This window comes from Gymnoscopelus braueri, assembly GCF_963280865.1.
Source record: "Gymnoscopelus braueri genome assembly, chromosome: 22".
Lineage (NCBI taxonomy): Eukaryota > Metazoa > Chordata > Actinopteri > Myctophiformes > Myctophidae > Gymnoscopelus > Gymnoscopelus braueri.
Window position 1 is genome coordinate 33,131,324 of NC_137624.1, and position 25,788 is coordinate 33,157,111.

Here is a 25,788-nt window from a genome sequence, read left to right on the forward strand (position 1 = left end):
TAAATTTCTGCTCCTCAGTCCACGTGATGCTTTGCCATTTGTGGAGGCAGGTCCCTCTCGTAAGGTGGATGCTCTGAAACACAGGTAAGGTTGCATAAGATAATTAAATGATTGATGCACTGAGCTGGGATCAAACCCCACTCTCCTGCTCCGTAGCCTAGACTCTGTCAGAAGCGGAGAGCAGAGCGGGAGACCTTTGCGTTAGGGACTCTAGGGACGTGAAGGGTGTCGGGACAGGTGTGAAGCATAAAGTTTGAAGCACAAGGGCGTGCTCCTACAAACCGAGGCTGCAGTGTAGTGACCACGGACAATACCCTGCTGCCATAATCGAGCTCAGCCGCAGCGGGTTGTGAGTCTTGGTTGCCGAGCGGGAGAGCTGGGTTCGATCCCAGTCCGGTGTGCAAATCGACAAATCGCTATAATATATATATATATACATACTTAAATATATTAGGGATGTGCACATCAAAGGGCTGTGCATCTTTCATTATAATGAACACTTATATCCAGTCTGAGAACTGCTGACAGTCACTTTGAGTGTTTCACAGATCGAGGGTTTTACTCTTCTAGAGTCTTGTATGATATACAATTATAAACAATATTTTAATAATTTCAATTTATATAATTCTAATTATTAAAACTTTTGGTTATTTGGTGCTAAACAGTAAAAGATTAACCATCCTTAATACACGTACATATAACAATGCTGCTTTCACTGATGGATTAAAATATTATTGTAATTTTTTGTTCATATTTACATCTTGTGGTATTATTGTAGTATTATACAACCCACCATTTTGATCTAATGACTATTTAACACTACATTGATTACTTCCTCAGCCAAAAGGGGAACTTGCGGGGTGTGCACAGCACACCCCAGAAGATGCCACCACACGACGACACAGCGACTGGGTTTTTACACTGTGTGACTCCAATCACAAGATCAAAGTCAACAGAGGTCAACTACTTCAACGCTGTTTTGCAAACCGGCCCAGATGAACTTCACCAAACGGTGATATACGCCCCAGAAAAACACACCGCCTTTACCCAGGCACAAGTCAACTCCACCCCCGTCAAACTCTCAAGAATTAAGAAGAAGAAGTGTCCGGGTAAGTATTGAATTTGTTCATAACGTAGCAGGATAAAGTTGTATGCATCCCGTGGACGCCGTGGTGGTTGGTTTAATGCGTCCTTTATGAAAAATGTGCGTCAGAGATGCAGGATGCAGGGCTAGAAGCATCACTGCTTAAATGATTGACGTTTGGTGGATTCCCAATCATTCCCCCGTTAACGCTATGAACTGTGCGTACTGTAATTCCCTTAGCCAAAGTCTACATCGATGCTAACTTACAGAAAGGGTGCATAAAGGGCTCTGCCTGAGCCCTTACTGACTTACCAATTTCAAATGGGACAGACAGCCCTCAAGCCCTCGCAGACTTCAAGTGAACACACGCCTAAGTCAGTGAGGGAGCGGATTGGAATTGGGTCAATGTGCCATAGCTGTAAACTTTACACCAATCCAATTTGACATAGTCAAACATTGAATTATATTAAATAACACTATCTTATGTAAATAAACAGCATCATGTTCTAATCTTTTCTGCAGATTTCTCAGGTGACTCGTTTGAGGTGGAGGTGTCAGAGAGATCATATATGGTCGAGACAACTGTACCATTCAAACCCAAGCAACCTACGGATTCAGCAAAAATGGAAATTGTTGAAGTGTTGAAATTGAAACCAAAAAATAAGGTACGCTTTGAATGATGTTTGAATTTCTGTTTTCTGCAGTTCTTATTATGGGCATCAAACACACCTATGATAATACTGTATTTTTTTGCTATTGAAATAATTATTTTTAAACACCAACTAATACCCATTAACATTGCTGGCTGGACTTTAATTAACCCAGTCTTGATGTATTATCCATAACTACTGTATGTGCATTTCTCACTCTTACAGATCGGCAAACTACACGCACAAGTCACCGACATCAAGGATGACATTAGAATTGTCAACTTCAGAGGAGAAAACCATGAAGTCAAAGAGTGCTGGATTTGTGACTTAACTGGACGAATAAAACTAGAGCTGTGGGACAACCTGATAAACGAGGTAAAAATAAACACATCCTATGAATTTTCAAATATCTCAACCAGACACAAACCAGAAGAAAAACAATTGTACCTCACCTGCACAAAATATACCAGGATAACTACCATTCCTAACCTTGTAGTACCAAAACATCCTACGGTGAAGTCTGTAGACGAACATCCGATCTCCATCTCAGGAGAGATCAGTGCCATAGATCTGAATGACAAGCCGCATTGTGGCAAATCACAAATGGTCAACACCCAATCTACGAATCACAAATGTGAGGGTTGCAGGTTAAAACAACCTGTTGCTTATTTCACATCAAATGTGTCTGGTACAATCGTGATGACCACACCAACTGGGGATGTCAACCTGACCGTGCCACCGTCAGCTCTCACTGCATACCTCACTTCATGCAATCTCTTGCACCTGGTTGAAGGACATTGATGAGCTAGAGGACCACTTTCTTGAAATGAAATACTTTGAAGTCCGCTACAATGCAGGAAACGTACTCACCAGAATCCAGAAAACATCCACCATGACTTGAGTTCTCAACGGGCCTGAACATTAAGGCCCGGCCCGCACTGGGCCCAGCCTGAACACTTACCATCATTTTTGTCCCGAAAGCCTGAAAAGAAAAAAGATTGCCAGTAGGCAGCGCCAGTGGCTCAAATTATAGCAGTGTGAGAGAACAGACTTGTAGCCGAAATGGCAACTTCACATGTCCAATGAAATTGTTAATACAAAACATGCAAAGTTGCACACAAAATGAAGTTAAATCCATGACTGAGGAAACAAACCTGGACTGCTCTTAGATGAACCTCTCTCTTCAGCTCAAAAACTTCACAGTGAATTTACAAGCAGATTTTGTATTTTTCTGTATTAAAGGTGCATTATAGAGAACTGTCTTAACTAGAATTTTAAAACAAATTAAAATGGTGCTCCAAGCACCAGAATTTTCTGTATATTCTCCTTTTTTTTTTAATCATTTTGTACTCCAATCTGATCAAACCTTTACTTACTCGATAAATGTCAGTAGGTCTGATAGAATTGCAGAACTGTACCTGTATGTAAATAAACTGTATGTAAATAAACTATAAACACTTTGCATCTTTTATGGAGCTGACAGAAATGTTTTCTCTTCCTCAAGCATACTTTACAAGTCATACATACATGTTAAATGTAATAACTACTAAAGTGTGCTCCTGAAAACTGTTGCTTGATGAACACGTTACTGAATGTTTGCCCATAATAATGACACTAGTCATCATGTGGTTAAAAAATATTAAAATTATAATACATTATAATTAGACCAGTGATTCCCTAACTGGGGGTCCGAAATTTATTTTGTGGGGTCCCCAGATCAACAGTAAACAAACCAACATCTGCACATTTCTAAAGTGACAATTTAATGACTTATGGCCAAAAAGATCCAAAAGCATTACCAAAATGTTCTATTTTCACTATTTATCTGTAGAACCGAGTCAAACAAAATGTAATTTCCAACTCTTACAACTCCAAGTGCTTGTCAGGGTGGGGTGTCCCCAGTTCAAATGGGATTATTTTGGGGGGTTGCGGCCTGAAAAGTTTGGGAACTCTTCCTTTGCATTAGACATCCTTCTCCCGTCAGCTCACAGTCACCTCTCTCTCTCTCACTCTCACACACATCTTCGGCGTGCCTGTCCCTTTTATAGACATTTAGGTAAGCTGATGAAAGCAGCCATACATTTCCTAGCAACTCCAAGTGCCACCTCTATACATTTAATTTTGTGTTTTCTTAGATTTGCACTGATAGCAGTGAAGTTGCCTAAGAGGTAAACTTCGGGGTCTAACGGGAAGGGAGCCTCTGTAATTTTAGCCAGTGTATCACAGATATACCCGAATGTTTTAACTTTTATACATTGCCATGTACAATGCAAAAAGGAGCCTTCTTCTGTACCACACCTAAAACATAAATCTGATATCACAGAAACGTTTATCATGCAACGTTTGAGGTGTATAATAAAGTTGGTGGAGAAAATTATAATGAGTAAGTCTATAGTAGCAGAGAGGCTATCACGACACAAATCAGACCACAAACCTTCATCAATAGTAATATTTAAATCCGACTCCCATCTCTCTCTAGATTTGTGTACGCCCACTCTCGGGCATTGACTCAGTCAGCACATATTGAAAATAAATCTGTATGAACACTGGCCATTATGTAACCAATTCTCCACATCAGTAAACACAGGTAAAGTCATCTCCGGCCCCAGAGACTTTCTGAGATAATCCCTCGGTTGCAAAAAAATGAAAAAATGCCTGTGACTTGTCAAAGTCATATTTATTATATATATATGTCCTCCTCAATTGTTCAAAAGATATGAGTTGTCCATCTTTATAACAATATTCCAGGAGTTTTATCCCATTGTCATGCCATGACTCCAGGATTCCATTGCCCGCAAACATGGGTAAAATCCTGTTTTTCTTTAGTGGAGTTCTAGGAGATAAGTCTGTTCTACATTTAAGAATCTTGCGGACCTCATACCAAGTTTTAATTTGATAAATAAATGTATAAATAAACTCACTTGCCACTGTTTCTTTTAGGGCATGCATTTCAATTTGAACCCAGGAGGAGGCATCATCACCCTTAAAAAGAAAATAAATGAACCTCATTTGAGCATATAGTACATTTTGAAATTTGGCAATTTAAGACCCCCTTCACAATAGTCCCATGTAAGTTTTTCCAAAGACACCCGTGGAGTTTTATTGTTCCACAGAAACTCCCTAACCTTTTTATTCAAGGATTTAAAGTATTCAAGGATTTAAAGAAGCTTTGAGGTACACACACACACACACACACACACACGCACACGCGCACGCGCACGCACACGCACACGCACACACACACTCTGTTTGCTGTCACTTGAAAACAGCTTTCACAGTCCTATGGTTTGTGGGTGTTAACACATGTTGCTCAACCAGGGAATATGATGATGATGATATACTTTTTAAAACCAAGGGTTTTGTCTTTGTGATATCTCTTTTATGATGTTTCTGTGTTGGTGACAGTTGTGAATTTTCCTTTTAACAATTCATACAAAATAACATTATCATACAGGTACTTCAAGACAAATATACAAAAAAAAAATTCAGTCATGATATAGACAAGACATACAGTACCTATAGTTAATCTTTATCCTCCGTTAAAATATTTTATGCCTTCAAATTATTTTGTCAATTAAAAATTGAACATTTTCAAGGTATGAAGTCCAAATAAACGACAAAATTGACTTAAAATTATCATTATTTTTAAATTACAATGAAGACATTCCGTTTCTTCTTTGGGTCCATGAAAAAGTTCAGGAAATGATTAAGGCGTTACTCGGGGCCACTGGGGCGGCAATGGTTCAGGAGGTAGAGCAGCCGTTTGGGAAACAGAAGGTTACTGGTTTGATCCTCGGCTCCCACTGGGTTAGTGTTAGTTAAGTGTCCTTGAGCAAGACACTGCACTCCTAACTGCTCCTGCTGGTGCCTTGCATGGTTTCCTCTGGTGTCGGTGTGTGAATGTGTGTGTGAATGGGTGAATGTAATGCACACTGGCCATAGTTACATGGACATCATGTATTCAGTCAGAATGAACTCATTCTAAGCTAAACTTGAAAAAGAAAGAAACAAGCTAAGAAACAAGATTAATGGCATGCTCCTATTAGCAGAAAAAAGCTTCCTCGATGACAAAATTGAGGAAAATAAAAGTAAACCACGAGAGCTCTGGAAGCTATTCAACAACCTACTAGGCTGCAGCAAGAAATTGAAAACCAGGTTTACAAACATAAGCCTCAAGGTGAATGACACTCTCTTCACATCCAAACATGAAGTGAGTAAAATCCTCAACATATTCTTCACGACCATAACCTCAGATTATGGTTTTCTGGGTGCTATGGTGAGGAGTATGTTGACTCATTTTACGAAAAACAGGGTGTACGCAAAGATGATTTTAAACTCTCCCCTGTGAAAACAGAGGAGGTGTTTAAAAAATTGAGTGCTCTTCATCAACACAAAGCCACAGGCCTCGACAATATCCCCGCCAAATTTCTAAAAGACTCAGCCGCCTCCATTGCTCCAATCATTACCCACATAATAAACCTCTCCATCATACAGGGACGGGTCCCTAACGATTTCAAAAAAGCAAGGGTGACCCCTCTGTACAAAAAAGGAAACAAATTAGACCCTGGCAACTACCGCCCTATTTCTATTCTTAGCTCCATCTCGAAAGTCATGGAAAAAATTGTCTATGAACAGGTCGATAAGTATCTTGCCGAAAAAAAATCTAATCTACAAATTCAAATCTGGTTTCAGAACAAACCACTCCACTGACACATGCCTTCTCTATTTGAACGACTCTATCAAACAAGATGTCGACAAGGGCAAATATTGCGGCATGGTCATGCTGGACCTCCAGAAGGCCTTTGACACCGTTAATCACCCAATTATGATCAATAAGCTCAAAGCAATAGGTTTTGATGATACGTCAGTGAACTGGATGAGATCCTACCTGGAAGGGAGGGAGCAAGTGGTGGAAGTAAACGACACCCAGTCCCCCCCCCCTCCCTGTGACTTGTGGTGTCCCACAAGGAAGTATACTAGGACCTTTACTGTTCCTGATATATGTGAATGACATGTCATCAGCCTGCGACTGCAAACTGTTCATGTTCGCAGATGACTCGGCCCTGCTAGTCTCGGACAGGGACAGGCTGCAGGTTGAGAAAACTCTCAGCTCCGAACTCAACAAGATCTGCATCTGGCTCTCTGACAACAAACTTTCATTACACCTGGGTAAAACTGAATCCATCCTCTTTGGGTCCAGTCCTAACCTTAGCAAGGCAGAGAGTTTCACGATCAAAGTGGGTGATGATGTCATCAAAAGAAAGGATGAAATTACCTACCTGGGCTCCATCTTGGAGGCAAACCTCTCTGGTAACAAAAACGCTGAAAAAGTGATAAAAAATGTCAACCAAACAACACGCTTTTTGTGGAGGATTGATCGTCTAGTCAGTAAGAATACTCTGAAAATTCTTGCAGGGGCCCTCATTCAAGGTCATTATGATTATGCATGCACTACTAAGGGAATGAACTCGTTCTCATGCTATTCGTCAAAAATGTGGAATGCCCTACCAAAAGGAGTAAAGGAGTGTAAAACCCTACTCACTTTCAAAACTGCCCTAAAGATACACCTTCAGGAGGCTGCAATTCGAAAATGGCCCCTGTCTAAGTCTTAACCTACCCCCCCTCCTTCATTTTCCTCTTTTGTATATATATATATATTTTTTTTTTCTCTTCATACCAGTAACCTGAAAGCTGACTGTATGACATTCTGTATAGTAGTGTGTATATCTATCTGCCTCTTATATTTCATCATGATTTGTGTGCATGGGGTTCTCATCTTAAACAAGCTTAGTGCTTAATGAGAGTTCCAGTTTAGTAGACCTTGTATTGTGAATTTGTACTTCCATGTACTGTTATGTACTGTCATGTACTATTCTCATGTCTTACTAAATAAACTACATCAATCAATCAATCAATCAATCAATCAAACAATTCAGAATGAACTCATTCCGAATAGAGGAATCTGTTCCACTCACCTGTTTACATGGGACCTGAATACAAGTATTCCTCGTTTACATGACCAAAGCATTCATTCGGAATATAACTTTTGTTTTGACATGCGCAAAGTGGTTCCCGCCTACGCCCGGGCATGGACCAGGGGCCACTACCCAGAGCAGAGCTTACCCTGGTGGGCATGGGAGGAGGCAATAGCCCCTTGTGCCTCCGCGGCGGAGGTCTGTCGGTCGTAGGCATTTACATTACATTACATTACAGTCATTTAGCAGACGCTTTTATCCAAAGCGACTTACAATAAGTGCATTCAACATAGGTAGGGAACGAAACTACTAATCACCAGAAGTCTTAAGTGCATTTCCTGCAAAAACAAGCAACCAAGAGTATACCTAGCGCTAAGGTAAAAGTGCAATATATCAGCTACCTACTTTCTTAAACAGATGAGACAAAATAGCTAAATCAAATGAGCACGAGCTAAAACAAATAAGTGTATCGACTAAACAAGATCCAATAAAACAATACAAAAATAAAACAAGAGTTCGTACAACTAGTTAACAACAAGTAGGCCAGGCAAAGAGGAAGGGTAGTGTTTCCTGAAGAGGTGGGTTTTCAGCCTGCGGCGAAAGATGGGCAGTGACTCTGCTGTCCTGACATCAGTGGGAAGTTCATTCCACCACTGTGGGGCCAGAACAGAAAAAAGTCGTGACCGTGTCGATCGACCAGAAGGACCCTTGAGTGACGAGGCAATCAGTCGCCCCGAGGTGGCAGACCGAAGTGGTCGGGCCGGGGTGTAGGCATCGACCATAGCCCGGAGGTAAGAAGGAGCTGTTCCTTTCACTGCCCTATAGGCTAGCACCAGGGTTTTAAACTGAATGCGAGCCGCTACAGGCAGCCAGTGCAGAGAACGGAGAAGGATAGTTGTGTGGGAGAACTTGGGGCGGTTGAACACCAGACGAGCTGCAGCTTTCTGAACAAGCTCCAGAGGTCTGATGGCTGATGCCGGAGCACCAGCAAGGAGGGAGTTGCAGTAGTCCAGGCGGGAGATGACAAGAGCCTGGATGAGCACCTGGGCTGCCTTCTCCGTGAGGAAGGGGCGAATCCTCCTGATGTTGTAGAGGAGGAATCTGCAGGACCGTGTCACTGATGCGATGTTAGCCGAGAACGACAGTTGATCGTCCAAGGTCACACCCAGATTCTTCGCAGTCCGAGTTGACGTCACCACAGCATTATCAATGGTGATGGCCATGTCTCGGTGCGGACAGCCCTTCCCCAGGAGGAACATCAGCTCGGTCTTGTCCAGGTTGAGCTTCAGGTGGTTCGTCGACATCCACTCCGAGATGTCAGCCAGACAAGCAGCAATGCGTGCCTCCACTTGTGTGTCAGAGGGGGGGAATGAGAGGATCAGCTGGGTGTCATCGGCATAGCCCCCTCCGGACCCAGAAGCCTTGGGGAACCCCAGTAGTGAGCCTGTGTGGTTCTGACACAGACCCTCTCAGCATCACCTGGTAGGAGCGACCCGTCGGGTAGGATGCAAACAGGGAGAGTGCATAGCCTGAGACACCCATCCCCTCGAGGGTGGAGAGGAGGATCTGATGGTTCACCGTGTCGAACGCTGCAGACAGGTCCAAGAGTATCAGGACGGAGGAGAGAGAGTTCGCTCTAGCGGCATGGAGCGACTCCGTCACTGCCAGGAGGGCAGTTTCTGTCGAGTGACCCACTTTGAACCCAGACTGGTTGGAGTCCAGGAGGTTGTTCTGGTGGAGGTAGGAGGACAGTTGTTTAAAGACAGCACGTTCGAGAGTTTTAGATAGGAAGGATAGAAGGGAAACCGGTCTGTAGTTCTTGATCTCAGAGGGGTCAAGTGTCGGTTTCTTCAGAAGGGGGGTGACTCTGGCAGTCTTGAAAGCAGAGGGAAAGTAGCCAGACGTCAGAGAGGTGTTAATAAGGTGGGTTAAGAAGGGAAGAAGTTCAGGTGCAATAGACTGCAGCAGAGTGGATGGGACCGGGTCCAGAGAGCATGAGGTGGGGCGACTAGAGGTAACAAGGAGAAGGACCTCGTTAGGGGAGAGGGGAGAAAAGTGGGATAGAGAGGGGGAGGGGGGGGGAAGAGGAGTAGATGAAGGTAGAGAGGGGGGAGTGGCAGGCAGACAGGTGTGGGTAGTGCGCAGGGCACCAGCCAGGGGAGGAGGGAGGTAGGCCGGTAAGCAACGCACCGACTCCTGTCCAGGCAGCGTTGTATGCGGTGCAAGCCTGTGTTCCTTTGTTATCGCCGTTTTCATGCAAAAGTAGCAGATCTACAAGTTCAGACCAGTTTATTTTTTTGTATTGGTACCAGACACGGTAAAACGTAGGCTAGCCTATACGATTTGTCACATTTCTCAATTCTCATGTAGGTACGATGACATCATCGCGCATTCGCACATGGTCATTATAATAATACATAATAATACATAAACACCGGACCGCTCATGGTCATTATAATAATACATGGAGAGAGAGAGAGAGAGCAACACTACAGTCTATGAAACAAGGCACGCTCATTTATGACAAAAGTACAAAAGTATTGGCATCAAAATTTGAAAGTATAAGCTACTCATTATGCCGAGTGTCACGTTTTTCTTGTATTATTATGAAAAAGCTTTGTAACATGCTGTAACTCATTCACTCACTGTGACGAAACCCCTCTTTCTGCGCCGAGTAGCGCGCGGAGCGCACATGGGTTGAATGTGGGGTTTGTCGCCCTAAAACACAATCGCCCCGGGTCAAAATCCAGCGACCATAGAGCAGCCGTGGATGGCCCGCTCAAAAGGTGCGTGGGGCGGGGTGTTTTGGGACGACCGTTCCGGCTGCCCATGTAATGAATTGATGAAGTAAAACTCATCTGTTTTCGCTGCAGCTGCGCCCTAATAATGTTGTTTACATTTATTTTTGTTCACGTATGCTATTAAAATAATGCAGCTATTGCAGTATTGGGCCTTAACATGTGATTAAAATGTATATGTATTTGGCCCCTCATATATAAAATAAATAAAAATAATAAAATAAAATCTGATTTAAAATTGAAACTTGCAGCTGATCAATGCGTTTCTGCGTTTACGTGTGGACAGGGATAAAAAAAAAAAATCTTTGTCAAGTGGCCAGGGATTCTTTTTAAAAACTGAGGACTAAAATACCCGTTTAGAAAAAGGCTTATTAAATGACGCTATAGAATAGAATCATTCATTTTATCCCGCAGGAGCGAGCGCTTCTCAGCACCAACCGTGGCCGAATTAGAGATTTGATAGGTCATTTTTTGACAATTCTGACAGCACTACTAAGCGCGGACATGTGCAAAGGAATGCATGTATTCCAAACAGAGAGGAGCGTTCGGAATAAAGTGTTTACATGGTAAATTCCGATTGGTATATCCCGATTCAAATGGTATACCACCCCTCCAAGCCCGAATGAAAATTCATTCGGGTCAGACTGGAATGGAATATTCTATTCCAATTGACGTGTTTACATGAGCATTTCTATTCTGAATGAATTCATCCATTCATTCATTCCGAATAGAAGTGTATTCATTCCGAATGAAACTGTCCATGTAACAGCAGCCACAGTAAAGCCCTTTGGAGAAAAGGCTCTATATAAATGCACCATTTACCATTTTGGAGATAGGCCTACATATTAACTGTCTAAAAGTTTAGGAGTGCATAGGAGAAAAGTAGAGACAAGTGATGGTTTACAGCAGGGGTATTCAACTAGGCAGGAGCCCACAATTGTAAAAATGACTTGAAGTCGGGGGCCACAAGACTCTGACAACAAAAATGAACCAAATATCCATGGTTAACTGTTTTACAGGTGTAACCAGTTAATACTGACAGTTAAATGGTTAATATAGTATTATGCTATCTATTTTATAAGGCAATAGTACTCTCCCCCACCCATCCTCCATCTTAACTGCTTAATAATTGCAGCCCATGGTGCTACAGTTATCACCGTGGTGAGTTTAAAGCATAGACTGTATAAAAGAAAGTCATCTTTGCGTACACCAAGGTTTTTGTAGAATGCTTGGATGTGCTTTACACCATACAGCCCAGAATGAGAGGGCAGTATTTTAACCAGTGTGGTGGGCTGGTGGCTATGGTTGTAAAGATGTTCTGAATTAATATTTTAACTTAACTTTGATAAAAAAAATACAAACAGTTTGATGAATCAGGCAATTACTATACGGACTGACACGCAGCACTGCAGATCTACAGTAGTAGATTAGGAAATACATATTTCATACCAGCCAGAGTGGAGGATTGTCTCCATATGATTACATTTAGCCACATTTGGTTGTACTACTGGGTTCCTGTAGCAGTTTGCGACCACAAATGCAGTCCTGGCAGGTGTTAATTTAGGACCCTGAGTCAGTCACAGACATTCCTCCATTCTAAATAGTAGCCTACATTTTAATCATTGGAATATGGTTGCGTTCCAGGGGCCTCAAGAAATCTCCTCTATAGCCGGATTTTGTCCGTGGGCCGCCTGTTGAATATCACCGGTTTTCAGGCAGTGGTGTTGTTGAGGATATACAAAGATGTATGCCGTATACCACTTGTTTTTCAGTGGACATTACATACTCACTTCTTGTGTCTGCAGAAACAAAAAGGTTGTAACGTTGTCACAAATGTACATTTTTCAATATACTGATTCTGAAAATATAAATTACTTAAATTAGCTGTTTTGGCATTTCTGAGAGGAAAGCAGGGAGAGAGAGGGAGATGTCATGCAGGATGGAGTTTCAAGTGGGATTAGAACCAGAGCCGGCTGCAGGAATGACTATAGCCTAACTTATGTTGTAACCATGTGAGCTCCGAGGGCACACCTTGATTCTGAATATTTGAAACAGTTTGAAAACCCCAGGGGTTTCTGCATTATCGAAACCTGCTGTGAATTCTCTTATGACTCTTCTTGTCTGGCTGGTGGAAAAGTCAAGAAAACATGTTTTTTCCCCTCACTTTGCAGCCACAAACACACACACACACACACACACACACACACACACACACACACACACACACACACACACACACACACACACACACACACACACACACACACACACACACTTTTGCCCACATGTAGCAGCCACGCCTTAGTCAGTGCTGCGCTCAGCTTTTCCTCACTCAACTTGTCTTGTTTGCTGTCACCTGAAAACAGCCTTCTCAGTCATTTGGTTTGTGGGTGTTAACTTTTTTTAACCTTTGTGTTTATTTGGCATTTTCAGCATGTTAGACAGGGGATAAACATCGTCTCATGTCATTTCTTCACATCATTCTTTCTTTAGTTTTTTTTCCCCAGAGAAAGGACATCCTTTCATCATATCATTTTGTTTGTTCCCCCCTCCCCCCACCACCCCCTCCCCCCATTACTGGTTAAGAGTCCGTACAGCACAAAGCAAAGTAAAGAGAAAACAAAAACATTTTTTTTAATTAAGCATACATCACAACATTAATCATTGTTTAAAAGTAAATAATGAATAATATTGAATAATGAAAATAATAAAAAATGAAAGAAAAGGTCCCCCCTCTCTCTCTTCAAGGCCTAAATGCAGCCAGGTTGCAGTCCAGGCACCATCCAGGATAGACTTTCAATCTTCCACATCATTTGCCTCAGTAAAGTCAATTAGTTTATGCCAGATTCCCTCAAAGTCCTCAGGCTTTTGCCTGAGATTGTACATAATTCTTTCACTCGGAATGCAAGAAGTTAGTTCTCTAAACCATAAAGAGGTGGGTGGTGGGAGTTCGTCCTTCCACCTAAGGGCTATAGACTTATTGGCTGTTGCTAAGGTCATTTTTATAAGTCTTATGATATTGTTTGTGCAGCATGGCAACAGTGAAGTATCTCCTTAGGATAAGCCTGGGTTCATGTGGAACATTCGTTTGTACTATCCTGGACAGTGCCCCCATAACTCCCTTCCAGTATCCCGACAGATGAGAACAAGACCAGAACATGTGGACCTTGGGCACCCACTCTCCTTAGAAGTTTTGTTTAGCTTATTTAGGTCATATTTATCAAAAAAAAGTTTTAGTTTTTCTGGGAATTTACCCTGAGATGTATAAAGTTCTTCATAGTAGTTTTTGAAAGTATTATTTATTTATTTGGGGTTTGTAATAGTATTGGGACCAGATTTCAATACGTGTATCTCTCTACTGGCTTCCTCTCTGCGGATCTGCCATGCTAGGAGTTTGCCAGCCTTATCACCCTGTTTGTAGAATCTATGCTTTATCCTCCTTATAGCATTTTCTGTTCTCTGAGTTACTGTATTATATTCTAATTGTTTTCTTCTAAGTTTTTGCTGAGTTTCTCTATTTTGAGATATTAGATCTTCAGTTTCCAATTGTTTCATTTCTTTTTCTAGATTTTCTATTTTAGACCTATGTTTTTTGCGTTTGCTTGAGGTATAGGATATTATTTGGCCTCTGATGTCGGCTTTTAGTGATTCCCAGATAGCCTCCGGATTGGCCGAATTGGTATTTATTTCCCAAAAAATATCTAAGTGGGTATTAATACATTTAATAAATTCACCATCATGAAGCAGGTAGGAACTAAATCGCCACCTTTTAGGGGAGCCAGTAGACTCTATGGCTGGGATCTTCATCAATAACCCTGAGTGGTCAGATATTGTTTTGGCCAAATATTCGCATGGAGGGATTGTATGTGCTTTAAAAAGAAAAACTGTTATGAACAGGGCTGAAGAAGGAGTACTCTCGCTTCAAAGGGTTCTTGAAGCGCCAGATGTCACAAAGACCAAAATTTGGCATTTCTCTTTTTAATACCTTTAATCTTTTTAATACCTTTTTAATAAATTATTAGAGATTAAAAAATAATTGAGGGTCATCTATGTTAGGTGCGTATATATTTACCAAAGTAATAGGTTGGGAGCCTATTAGGCCCTGAATGACCACATATCGACCTCCTGTGTCTTTAAAGGTTGAAGATATATATTGGGACGGCACGGTGGCGCAGTCAGTAGTGCTGTCGCCTCACAGCTAGAAGGTCCTGGGTCCTGTGGGCGCTGGGGGCGTGTTCTATCCTCCGCATCATCAGTGCCCATACCCTAGGTGGGGTTGGCGAAAGGGCCTTTTTTTGTGGAGTTTGCATGTTCTCACCGTGTCTCCTAGGGTAGGTACCCTCACAAAAACATGCAGTAATGCTGGTCACTATACTGCCTCCCCCTGGCCAGCCGGGGTGCCTGATGGAGGGGAAGGGAACTGGTTGGAATAACGTGTTCCTTCCATGCGCTACGTCCAACCAAGGAAACTCTCCCCTGTCAGGTGACAAGAAGGTCAGTTGGCTCTCATGCATTGAAGGAGGCATGAGCTCGGCCCTGGCCTCCCTAGGTTGGCAGAGGGAAGGTAGTGCCCAGGATTACATAGACAATTGGCACTGGGTGTAAAAAATAGGGTTACAAAATCGTGGGATAAAAATGTAATAAAAAATAAAAAAAAAGGTTGAAGATAACTTAAATGGATTTTTTTACGAATTAGTATAACCACACCTCTCGCACGGGAGGAGAAGGAAGAGTAGAACACTTGATTGTAAAATAACATTATCATACAGGTACTTCAAGGCAAATATACACATTTCTTTTTTCAGTCATGATATAGACAAGACATACAGTAGCCTGGCATGGCCAGACTAATATCACTGCATAGATATTAGTCTGGAATCTCTGTGTGGAACTTGCATTTCCGAGGGGCAAATAAAAAAAATGCCTCTGGTGATAAACCCACCGCATATCTGTATACTGGGCTCTGATTGGTCCCTCACAACTTCGGAGGGAGAAAAATAAAATCTCTATTGAGAGGGGCCAGACGTAATCTGCCAAGGGCATTTCTTTTTTGCAATGGCAGATTCGTCTGGAACCAGGCTAGACAAGACATACATTACCTCTAGTTTATTATCCGTTAGTCCAAATAAATAAGTACAAATAAATAACATAAACGACAAAATTATTATTTTTAAATTACAATGAAGACATTCCGTTTCTTCTTCGGGTCCATGAAAAAGTCCAGGAAGTGATTGAGGCGTTACTCGGGCCACTGGGGCGGCAATGGTTCAGGTAGAGCAGCCATTTTGGAATCAGAAGGTTACTAGTTTGATCCTCGGCTCCCACTGGGTTAGTGTTGAAGTTAAGTGTCCTTGAGCAAGTCACTGCACTCCTAACTGCTCCTGCTGGTGCCTTGCATGGTTTCCTCTGGTGTCGGTGTGTGAATGTGTGTGTGAATGGGTGAATGTAATGCACACTGTAAAGCCCTTTGGAGAAAAGGCTCTATATAAATGCACCATTTACCATTTGAAGATACATATTAACTGTCTAAAGGTTTAGGAGTGCATAGGAGAAAAGTAGAGACAAGTGATGGTTTACAGCAGGGGTATTCAACTAGGCAGGAGCCCACAATTGTAAAAATGACTTGAAGTCGGGGGCCACAAGACTCTGACAACAAAAATGAACCAAATATCCAAGGTTAACTGTTTTACAGGTGTAACCGTTAAGACATTTGTAACCAGTTAATACTGACAGTTAAATGGTTAATATAGTATTATGCTATCTATTTTATAAGGCAATAGTACTCTCCCCCACCCATCCTCCATCTTAACTGCTTAATAATTGCAGCCCATGGTGCTACAGTTATCACCGTGGTGAGTTTAAAGTCATCTTTGCGTACACCAAGGTTTTTGTAGAATCCTTGGATGTGCTTTACACCATACAGCCCAGAATGAGAGGGCAGTATTTTAACCAGTGTGGTGGGCTGAATCTTTTTACAGGTGTAACCGTTAAGACATTTGTAACCAGTTAATACTGACAGTTAAATGGTTAATATAGTATTATGCTATCTATTTTATAAGGCAATAGACCCCTTAACAGACGACGTCACACTGATAAGAACCAGCATGCGTGCAACCAGTATGCGCTCAAGGAAACCCATTCTGTCAGGTCTAGCTAGGACGCGCCTCACTAGCCAACACACAAGAGGGGGTTGGGGTGCGCTGAAACCAGCACGCGCGCACACACACGCACACACGCACACACACTGTTGCCGACATGTACAGTAGCAGCCACGCCTCACTCAGTGCTGCGCTCATCTTTTTCTCACTCAACTTGTCTTGTTTACTGTCACTTGAAAACAGCTTGCACAGTCATATGGTTTGTGGGTGTTACAGTAACTTAACAAATGTAGCACATTGTTGCACTACCAGGAATATGATGATGATGATTATATACTTTTTAAAGCCAAGGGTTTTGTCATTGTGATATCTCTTTTATGATGTTTCTGAGTTGGTGACAGTTGTGAATTTTCCTTTTGGCAATTCATACAAAATAACATTATCACACAGATACTTCAAGACAAATATACAATATTTCTTTTTTTCAGTCATGATATAGACAAGACATACAGTACCTATAGTTAATCTTTATCCTCCGTTTTAAATATTTTATGCCATCAACTTATTTTGTCTATTGAACATGTTCAAGGTATGACGTCCAAATAAATAACATAAATGACAACATTTTGTTCAAATTATTATTTTAAAATGACAATGAAGACATTTTGCTGCTTCTTCAGGTCCATGAAAAAGTACAGGAAATGATTAAGGTGTTACTCAGGGCCACTGGGGCGGCAACGGTTCAGGAGGTAGAGCAGCCGTTTGGGAAACAGAAGGTTACCGGTTTGATCCTCGGCTCCCACTGGGTTAGTGTTAGTTAAGTGTCCTTCAGACACTGCACTCCTAACTGCTCCTGCTGGTGCCTTGCATGGTTTCTTCTGGTGTCGGTGTGTGAATGTGTGTGTGAATGTGTGTGAGAATGGGTGAATGTAGTGCACACTGTAAAGCCCTTTGGAGAAAAGGCTCTATATAAATGCACCATTTACCATTTTGGAGATACATATTAACTGTCTAAAAGTTTAGGAGTGCATAGGAGAAAAGTAGAGACAAGTGATGGTTTACCACAGGGGTATTCAACTAGGCAGGAGCCCACAATTGTAAAAAGGACTTGAAGTCGGGGGCCACAAGACTGTGACAACAAAAATGAACTAAATATCCATGGTTAACTGTTTTACAGGTGTAACCGTTAAGACATTTGTAATCAGTTAATACTGACAGTTAAATGGTTAATATAGTATTATGCTATCTATTTTATAAGGCAATAGTACTCTCCCCCACCCATCCTCCATCTTAACTGCTTAATAATTGCAGCCCATGGTGCTACAGTTGTCACCGTGGTGAGTTTAAAGTCATCTCTGCGTACCCCAAGGTTTTTGTAGAATGCTTGGATGTGCTATTGTGCTTTACACCATACAGCCCAGAATGAGAGGGCAGTATGTTAACCAGTGTGGTGGCTATGGTTGTAAAGATGTTCTGAATTAATATTCTAACTTAACTTTGATAAAAAAAATACAAACAGTTTGATGAATCAGGCAATTACTATACAGAATGACACGCATTACAGCAGATCTACAGTAGTAGATTAGGAAATACATATTTTATACCAGCCAGAGTGGAGGATTAATTCTCCATATGATTACATTTAGCCACATTTGGTTGTACTGGGTTCCTGTAGCAGTTTGCGACTACAAATGCAGTCCTGGCAGATGTTAATTTAGAACCCTGAGTAAGTCACAGACATTCCTCCATTCTAAATAGTAGCCTACATTTTAATCATTGGAATATGAATGTGTTCCAGGGGCCTCAAGAACTCTCCTCAGGAGCTGGATTCGGTCATTGGGCCGCGTGTTGAATATCATCAGTTTTCAGACCGTTGTTGACGATATATAAAGATATGCTGTTCACCACTGCTTTTTTCAGTAAACATACACACTCACTTCTTGGGTCTGCAGCAACAAAAAAGGTTGTAGTGTTGTCACAAATGTAAATTTTTCAATATACTGATTCTGAAAATATAAATTACTTAAAATAATTGTTTTGGCATTTCTGAGACAGGAAAGCAGGGAGAGAGAGGGAGATGTCATGCAGAAAAGAGTGTCGGTGGGATTCGAACCAGCAGCTGCAGGAATGACTATAGCCTAACTTATGTTGTAACCATGTGAGCTCCAAGGGCACACCTTGATTCTGAATATTTGAAACAGTTTGAAAACCCCAGCGGTTTCTGCATTATCGAAACCTGCTGTGAATTCTCGTATGACTCTTCTTGTCTGCCTGGTGGAAAAGTCAAGAAAACAAATTTCTGTTTCTCTATCACTCGCCCCCCCCCCCCCCACACACCCACACCCACACCCACACACACCCACACACACCCACACACACACACACACACACACACACACACACACACACACATGTCACCCATATGTAGCAGCCACGCCTCGCTTAGTGCTGCAATCAGCTTTTCCTCACCCAACTTGTGAAGCGAGAAGGAAGTGCTACCAGCCTAACAAATGTCTGGGGCACGTTTCATGAACCTAGATAGCAGATTAGGCCAGGATGTACCAGTTAAGTTTATCCATGACTCAGTTTCATGAAAGCAGTGGCTCATAAATTACCATGGAGTTTTATTCTGTGCAGCTAGCCGGCTCCAGACCAGGCTAAGAACAGCCAGGCAAATAATGAAAATAACTGCTCTATATATAAGCATACAATGCGTTGCATCGTGACACTTTGTGAGCTTGTAGATCAATGGAATCTCAAGGAGAATCAAATGCATCAGTTATTTTAAAAGTAAAAATCAATATTTATATATAATTGTCACGAAAGTTACTGTTAAATAGTGCTTACAGTATGAAGACTGCCGTTTATATTGTTAGAGGTTGGACAACTATGTTCTCCGTGTAAGTGAGGAAAGCTTGACATATTTTTAATCAAATGTATGTATGTTGTTTCTTAATGAGTTTAGGGTATCTTTCCCAGGAGTGTTGAGCTCACAAAACGTTTGCTAAGAAAAGCCAGAAAACGGCACAAGTGCAAGGGGTAGGCGTCATGGCAGGGGCCTTCAACGTTTTTCAGCCCAAGGACCACTTAGCTGAGAAAGATGAAGCACTAAATATTGTATAAAATTGTGTTGCAGATAAACTTTTTCATAGATTTCATAGATAGCTGCTTCACGTTTATGTGTATTTTCAGATAGTTAACCTTTAAACCCTCAATATTTAGTCAACTTGAACATTGTCTCTGCACTTTTCCCCTCTACACCGACTCTGCGAAAATAGCTGATCTACAAGCTCACAACGCCTCGCAGCGTGAGGCGTTGTGAGTGCAAAGATTTGGCGGACCCCCTATAGTAACTCTGAGGACCCCTAGGGGTCCCGGGGTCCCTGTTGAATACCCCTGCATTAAGGGAAATTTGCCTTTTGTAACTTTTCAATATCAATATTCCTGGCCCAGGAACATTCCTCAAGAATTGACCCCCGTAATAAAACTAAACAAAACAAAACAACACAAAGAAAAAAACTCAATCTGTGGGCCTATTAATAATTAAATATATTATAATTAGTTGCCACCAAAAGAATTGAGGGTCATCTATGTTAGGTGCGTATATATTTACCAAAGTAATAGGTTGGGAGCCTATTAGGCCCTGAATGACCACATATCGACCTCCTGTGTCTTTAAAGGTTGAAGATATATATTGGGACGGCACGGTGGCGCAGTCAGTAGTGCTGTCGCCTCACAGCTAGAAGGTCCTGGGTCCTGTGGGCGCTGGGGGCGTGTTCTATCCTCCGCATCATCAGTGCCCATACCCTAGGTGGGGTTGGCGAAAGGGCCTTTTTGTGTGGAGTTTGCATGTTCTCACCGTGTCTCCTAGGGTAGGTATCCTCACAAAAACATGCAGTAATGCTGGTCACTATACTGCCTCCCCCTGGCCAGCCGGGGCGCCTGATGGAGGGGAAGGGAACTGGTTGGAATAACGTGTTCCTTCCACGCGCTACGTCCAACCAAGGAAACTCCCCTGTCAGGTGACAAGAAGGTCAGTTGGCTCTCATGCATTGAAGGAGGCATGAGCTCGGCCCTGGCCTCCCTAGGTTGGTAGAGGGAAGGTAGTGCCCAGGATTACATAGACAATTGGCACTGGGTGTAAAAAATAGGGTTACAAAATCGTGGGATAAAAAATTTATAAAAAATAAAAAAAGGTTGAAGATAACTTAAATGGATTTTTTTACTAATTAGTATAACCACACCTCTCGCACGTGAGGAGAAGGAAGAGTAGAACACTTGATTGTAAAATAACATTATCATACAGGTACTTCAAGGCAAATATACACATTTCTTTTTTCAGTCATGATATAGACAAGACATAGCCTGGCATGGCCAGACTAATATCACTGTGTAGATATTAGTCTGGAATCTCTGTGTGGAACTTGCATTTCCGAGGGGCAAATAAATAAAAATGCCTCTGGTGATAAACCCACCGCATATCTGTATACTGGGCTCTGATTGGTCCCTCACAACTTCGGAGGGAGAGAAATAAAATCTCTATTGAGAGGGGCCAGGCCAAATGCCCTTGGGGCCTGCCAAGGGCATTTCTTTTTTGCAATGGCAGATTCGTCTGGAACCAGGCTAGACAAGACATACATTACCTCTAGTTTATCCTCCGTTAGTCCAAATAAATAAGTCCAAATAAATAACATAAACGACAAAATTGAGTTCAAATTATTATTTTTAAATTACAATGAAGACATTCCGTTTCTTCTTCGGGTCCATGAAAAAGTCCAGGAAGTGATTAAGGCGTTACTCGGGGCCACTGGGGCGGCAATGGTTCAGGTAGAGCAGCCATTTTGGAAACAGAAGGTTACTAGTTTGATCCTCGGCTCCCACTGGGTTAGTGTTAGTTAAGTGTCCTTGAGCAAGACACTGCACTCCTAACTGCTCCTGCTGGTGCCTTGCATGGTTTCCTCTGGTGTCGGTGTGTGAATGTGTGTGTGAATGGGTGAATGTAATGCACACTGTAAAGCCCTTTGGAGAAAAGGCTCTATATAAATGCACCATTTACCATTTTGGAGATACATATTAACTGTCTAAAAGTTTAGGAGTGCATAGGAGAAAAGTAGAGACAAGTGATGGTTTACCACAGGGGTATTCAACTAGGCAGGAGCCCACAATTGTAAAAAATTACTTGAAGTCGGGGGCCACAAGACTCTGACAACAAAAATGAACCAAATATCCATGGTTAACTGTTTTACAGGTGTAACCGTTAAGACATTTGTAATCAGTTAATACTGACAGTTAAATGGTTAATATAGTATTATGCTATCTATTTTATAAGGCAATAGTACTCTCCCCCACCCATCCTCCATCTTAACTGCTTAATAATTGCAGCCCATGGTGCTACAGTTGTCACCGTGGTGAGTTTAAAGTCATCTCTGCGTACACCAAGGTTTTTGTAGAATGCTTGGATGTGCTATTGTGCTTTACACCATACAGCCCAGAATGAGAGGGCAGTATGTTAACCAGTGTGGTGGCTATGGTTGTAAAGATGTTCTGAATTAATATTCTAACTTAACTTTGATTAAAAAATACAAACAGTTTGATGAATCAGGCAATTACTATACAGAATGACACGCATTACAGCAGATCTACAGTAGTAGATTAGGAAATACATATTTTATACCAGCCAGAGTGGAGGATTAATTCTCCATATGATTACATTTAGCCACATTTGGTTGTACTGGGTTCCTGTAGCAGTTTGCGACTACAAATGCAGTCCTGGCAGATGTTAATTTAGAACCCTGAGTAAGTCACAGACATTCCTCCATTCTAAATAGTAGCCTACATTTTAATCATTGGAATATGAATGTGTTCCAGGGGCCTCAAGAACTCTCCTCAGGAGCTGGATTCGGTCATTGGGCCGCGTGTTGAATATCATCAGTTTTCAGACCGTTGTTGACGATATATAAAGATATGCTGTTCACCACTGCTTTTTTCAGTAAACATTACATACTCACTTCTTGGGTCTGCAGCAACAAAAAAGGTTGTAGTGTTGTCACAAATGTACATTTTTCAATATACTGATTCTGAAAATATAAATTACTTAAAATAATTGTTTTGGCATTTCTGAGACAGGAAAGCAGGGAGAGAGAGGGAGATGTCATGCAGAAAAGAGTGTCGGTGGGATTCGAACCAGCAGCTGCAGGAATGACTATAGCCTAACTTATGTTGTAACCATGTGAGCTCCAAGGGCACACCTTGATTCTGAATATTTGAAACAGTTTGAAAACCGAGGCGGTTTCTGCATTATCGAAACCTGCTGTGAATTCTCGTATGACTCTTCTTGTCTGCCTGGTGGAAAAGTCAAGAAAACAAATTTCTGTTTCTCTATCACTCGCCCCCCCCCCCCCCCCCCCCCCCCCCACACACACCCACACACCCACACACCCACACACACCCACACACACCCACACACGCACATGTCACCCATGTGTAGCAGCCACGCCTCGCTTAGTGCTGCAATCAGCCTTTCCTCACCCAACTTGTGAAGCGAGAAGGAAGTGCTACCTGATCAGAAACCAGTTTGTTTTTCAGTTATTCCACGTTGCTTTACGTTTAGCCTGCATTGAAAAACCACAGGTAGACATTGCCATTCAGTTAACATTCTGGGCTGTCACTTGGTTAACCAGTTAGCCATATATACTTTGTTGCAAATAATGAAAATATCTGCTCTATAAGCATACAATGCGTTGCATCGTGACACTTTGTGAGTTTGTAGATCAATGGAATCTCAAGGAGAATCAAATGCATCAGTTATTTTAAAAGTAAAAATCAATATTTATATATAATTGTCACGAAAGTTACTGTTGAATAGTGCTTACAGTATGAAGACTGCCGTTTATATTGTTAGAGGTTGGACAACTATGTTCTCCATGTAAGTGAGGAAAGCTTGACATATTTTTTATCAAATGTATGTATGTTGTTTCTTAATGAGTTTAGGGTATCTTTCCCAGGAGTGTTGAGCTGACAAAGCGTTTGTTAAGAAAAGCCAGAAAACGGCACAAGTGCAAGGGGTAGGCGTCATGGCAGGGGCCTTCAACGTTTTTCAGCCCAAGGACCACTTAGCTGAGAAAGATGAAGCACTACATATTGTATAAAATTGTGTTGCAGATTAAACTTTTTCATAGATTTCATAGATCGCTGCTTCACGTTTATGTGTATTTTCCGATAGTTAACCTTTAAACCCTCAATATTTAGTCAACTTGAACATTGTCTCTGCACTTTTCCCCTCTACACCAACTCTGCAAAAATAGCTGATCTACAAGCTCACAACGCCTCGCAGCGTGAGGCGTTGTGAGCTTGTAGATCTGCTATTTTCAACAAATGTTCCCCATCACACAAAGATTTGGCGGACCCCCTATAGTAACTCTGAGGCCCCCCTAGGGGTCCCGGGGTCCCTGTTGAATACCCCTGCATTAAGGGAGATTTGCCTTTTGTAACTTTTCAATATCAATATTCCTGGCCCAGGAACATTCCTCAAGAATTGACCCCCGTAATAAAACTAAACAAAACAACACAACACAAAGAAAAAAACTAAATCTGTGGGCCTATTAATAATTAAATATATTATAATTAGTTGCAGTACTATACAGTACATTTTTCGAAAAGCAATTGCAATTTTTTTGATTATTAATACAATAATTATATCATGGTCATTCTCTCTCTCTAGGTCGTCCTCAGACGAGCCCTCCATCGTTGCTTCCAGTCATCCCGGTTCTCCATACATCTGGCCAGTTTGTTGGTACTTAACGCTCCTGCATCATTATTTTGTTTTTTATTATTATTTTTATCTCACGATTTTCACCCAGTGCAAATTGCCTATGTAATCCTGGGCAGTACACTCCCTCTGCCAGCCTAGGGAGAGCCTAGAGCCGAGCTTCAATGCATGAGATCTAGCAAGCCGCTACTTATCACCCGACAGGGGGGAGGTTCCCTGGTTAGAGGTAGCGCGTGGAAGGAACACAGTATTCCAACCAGTTCCTTTCCCCTCCATCAGGCGCCCAGGCTGATCAGGGGGAGGCAGTATAGAGATGTATTTGGCAGTGTCCTGCTAGTCTCATTCTCCTGGCTGCTATTTTCTCGCTCACACTTGGCATTCCCCCATACGGGATCTTGTTGGTAACATGTGTGCTCTTGCTGATGTTAAGTACTGCACGCAACATTCTAGTGTAGCACCCATCTAGAGACTTCTGCAGGGTTGGCTTCAGGGTCCAGCATTCACTGCCATAGAGGAGAACAGACTCTACGTGGGGAACAGACTCAGACGGGGGAGGCTGGAGTTCCATACACTGGTCATGCCGTTCAGGGCCCTCCATGCAAGTGCCTTCCTCACTTTAAGATCTTGCTCGGATGAGTTGACCCATGAGCCCAAGGTACTTGATGTCCTTGACTTCCTTCAGCACAGTGCCTCCTGTTGTTGTCAGAGGTGGATGTTCTGATGGGATGTTATAGGTGATAACCTCAGTTTTCTTGGCATTTAGCCTAAGGCCAACCTTGGCACACTCTACCACTCTGTTCAGGAGCTCCTGCGCTTGTTCCACGTTGTCGGAGAGCAGGCTGATGTCGTCCACATAGCCCAGGTCTGTCAGGACTACTCTGGGGTGTCATCTCGACCTCCTTGGGGTTAGAGTGAAGCCAAGATCCTGCTCTCGTCCACTCATGGCCTTCCTAAGCGCATAATCCAGGACTATGACGAAGAGGAAGGGGGCTAGTGTGTCCCCTTGCATTACCCCAGCCAGAAAAGCCAAAATCCTCGCTGTTGTCATCTGGAGTCACCACCTTGGCCCTTGTTCCTGCGTACATGGTCTCTATTGCCCGGAGCAAGTTGGGAGGGACACTGTACGGCTCTAGGATCTTCACCATCGTGCCTCTGTGGATGGAATCAAATGCCTTTTTAAAGTCTATGAAGCATAGTACAGCAGTCAGGTTATCCTTCTTCACCTTCTCTATCAATCTCCTTAGGGCCAAGATCTGGGCTACGGTACTTCTTCCCTCCTGAAAGCTATTTTGGTTCTCCCTCAGGTGAGAGTCGATGGCCTGCCGAATCCTGTTTAGTATCATTCTGTTTTAAACCTTTGCGGTGATACATGTCAGGCTGATGCCTCGGTAGTTGTCTGGTTTTGAGAGGTTTGT

General features: G+C 42.3%; 1 protein-coding gene across 2 annotated transcripts in view; it reads left to right on the forward strand.

Annotated features, from left to right (window-relative positions):
- Positions 1-703: 703 nt before the first annotated feature.
- The window catches only part of LOC308078340 (uncharacterized protein), a 42,839-nt gene continuing 17,754 nt past the window's right edge, over positions 704-25,788 (forward strand). Inside the window, exons 1-3 of one of the 2 annotated variants that reach the window (XM_080419464.1) lie at positions 704-1,109; positions 1,607-1,749; positions 1,960-2,976. In XM_080419464.1, the coding sequence (XP_080275590.1) occupies positions 884-1,109; positions 1,607-1,749; positions 1,960-2,535 (945 nt within the window). In that variant the 5' untranslated portion in view covers positions 704-883 and the 3' untranslated portion in view covers positions 2,536-2,976. The remainder of the gene's footprint in view (positions 1,110-1,606; positions 1,750-1,959; positions 2,977-25,788) is intronic. The other variant, XM_080419465.1, reaches the window with a different exon arrangement.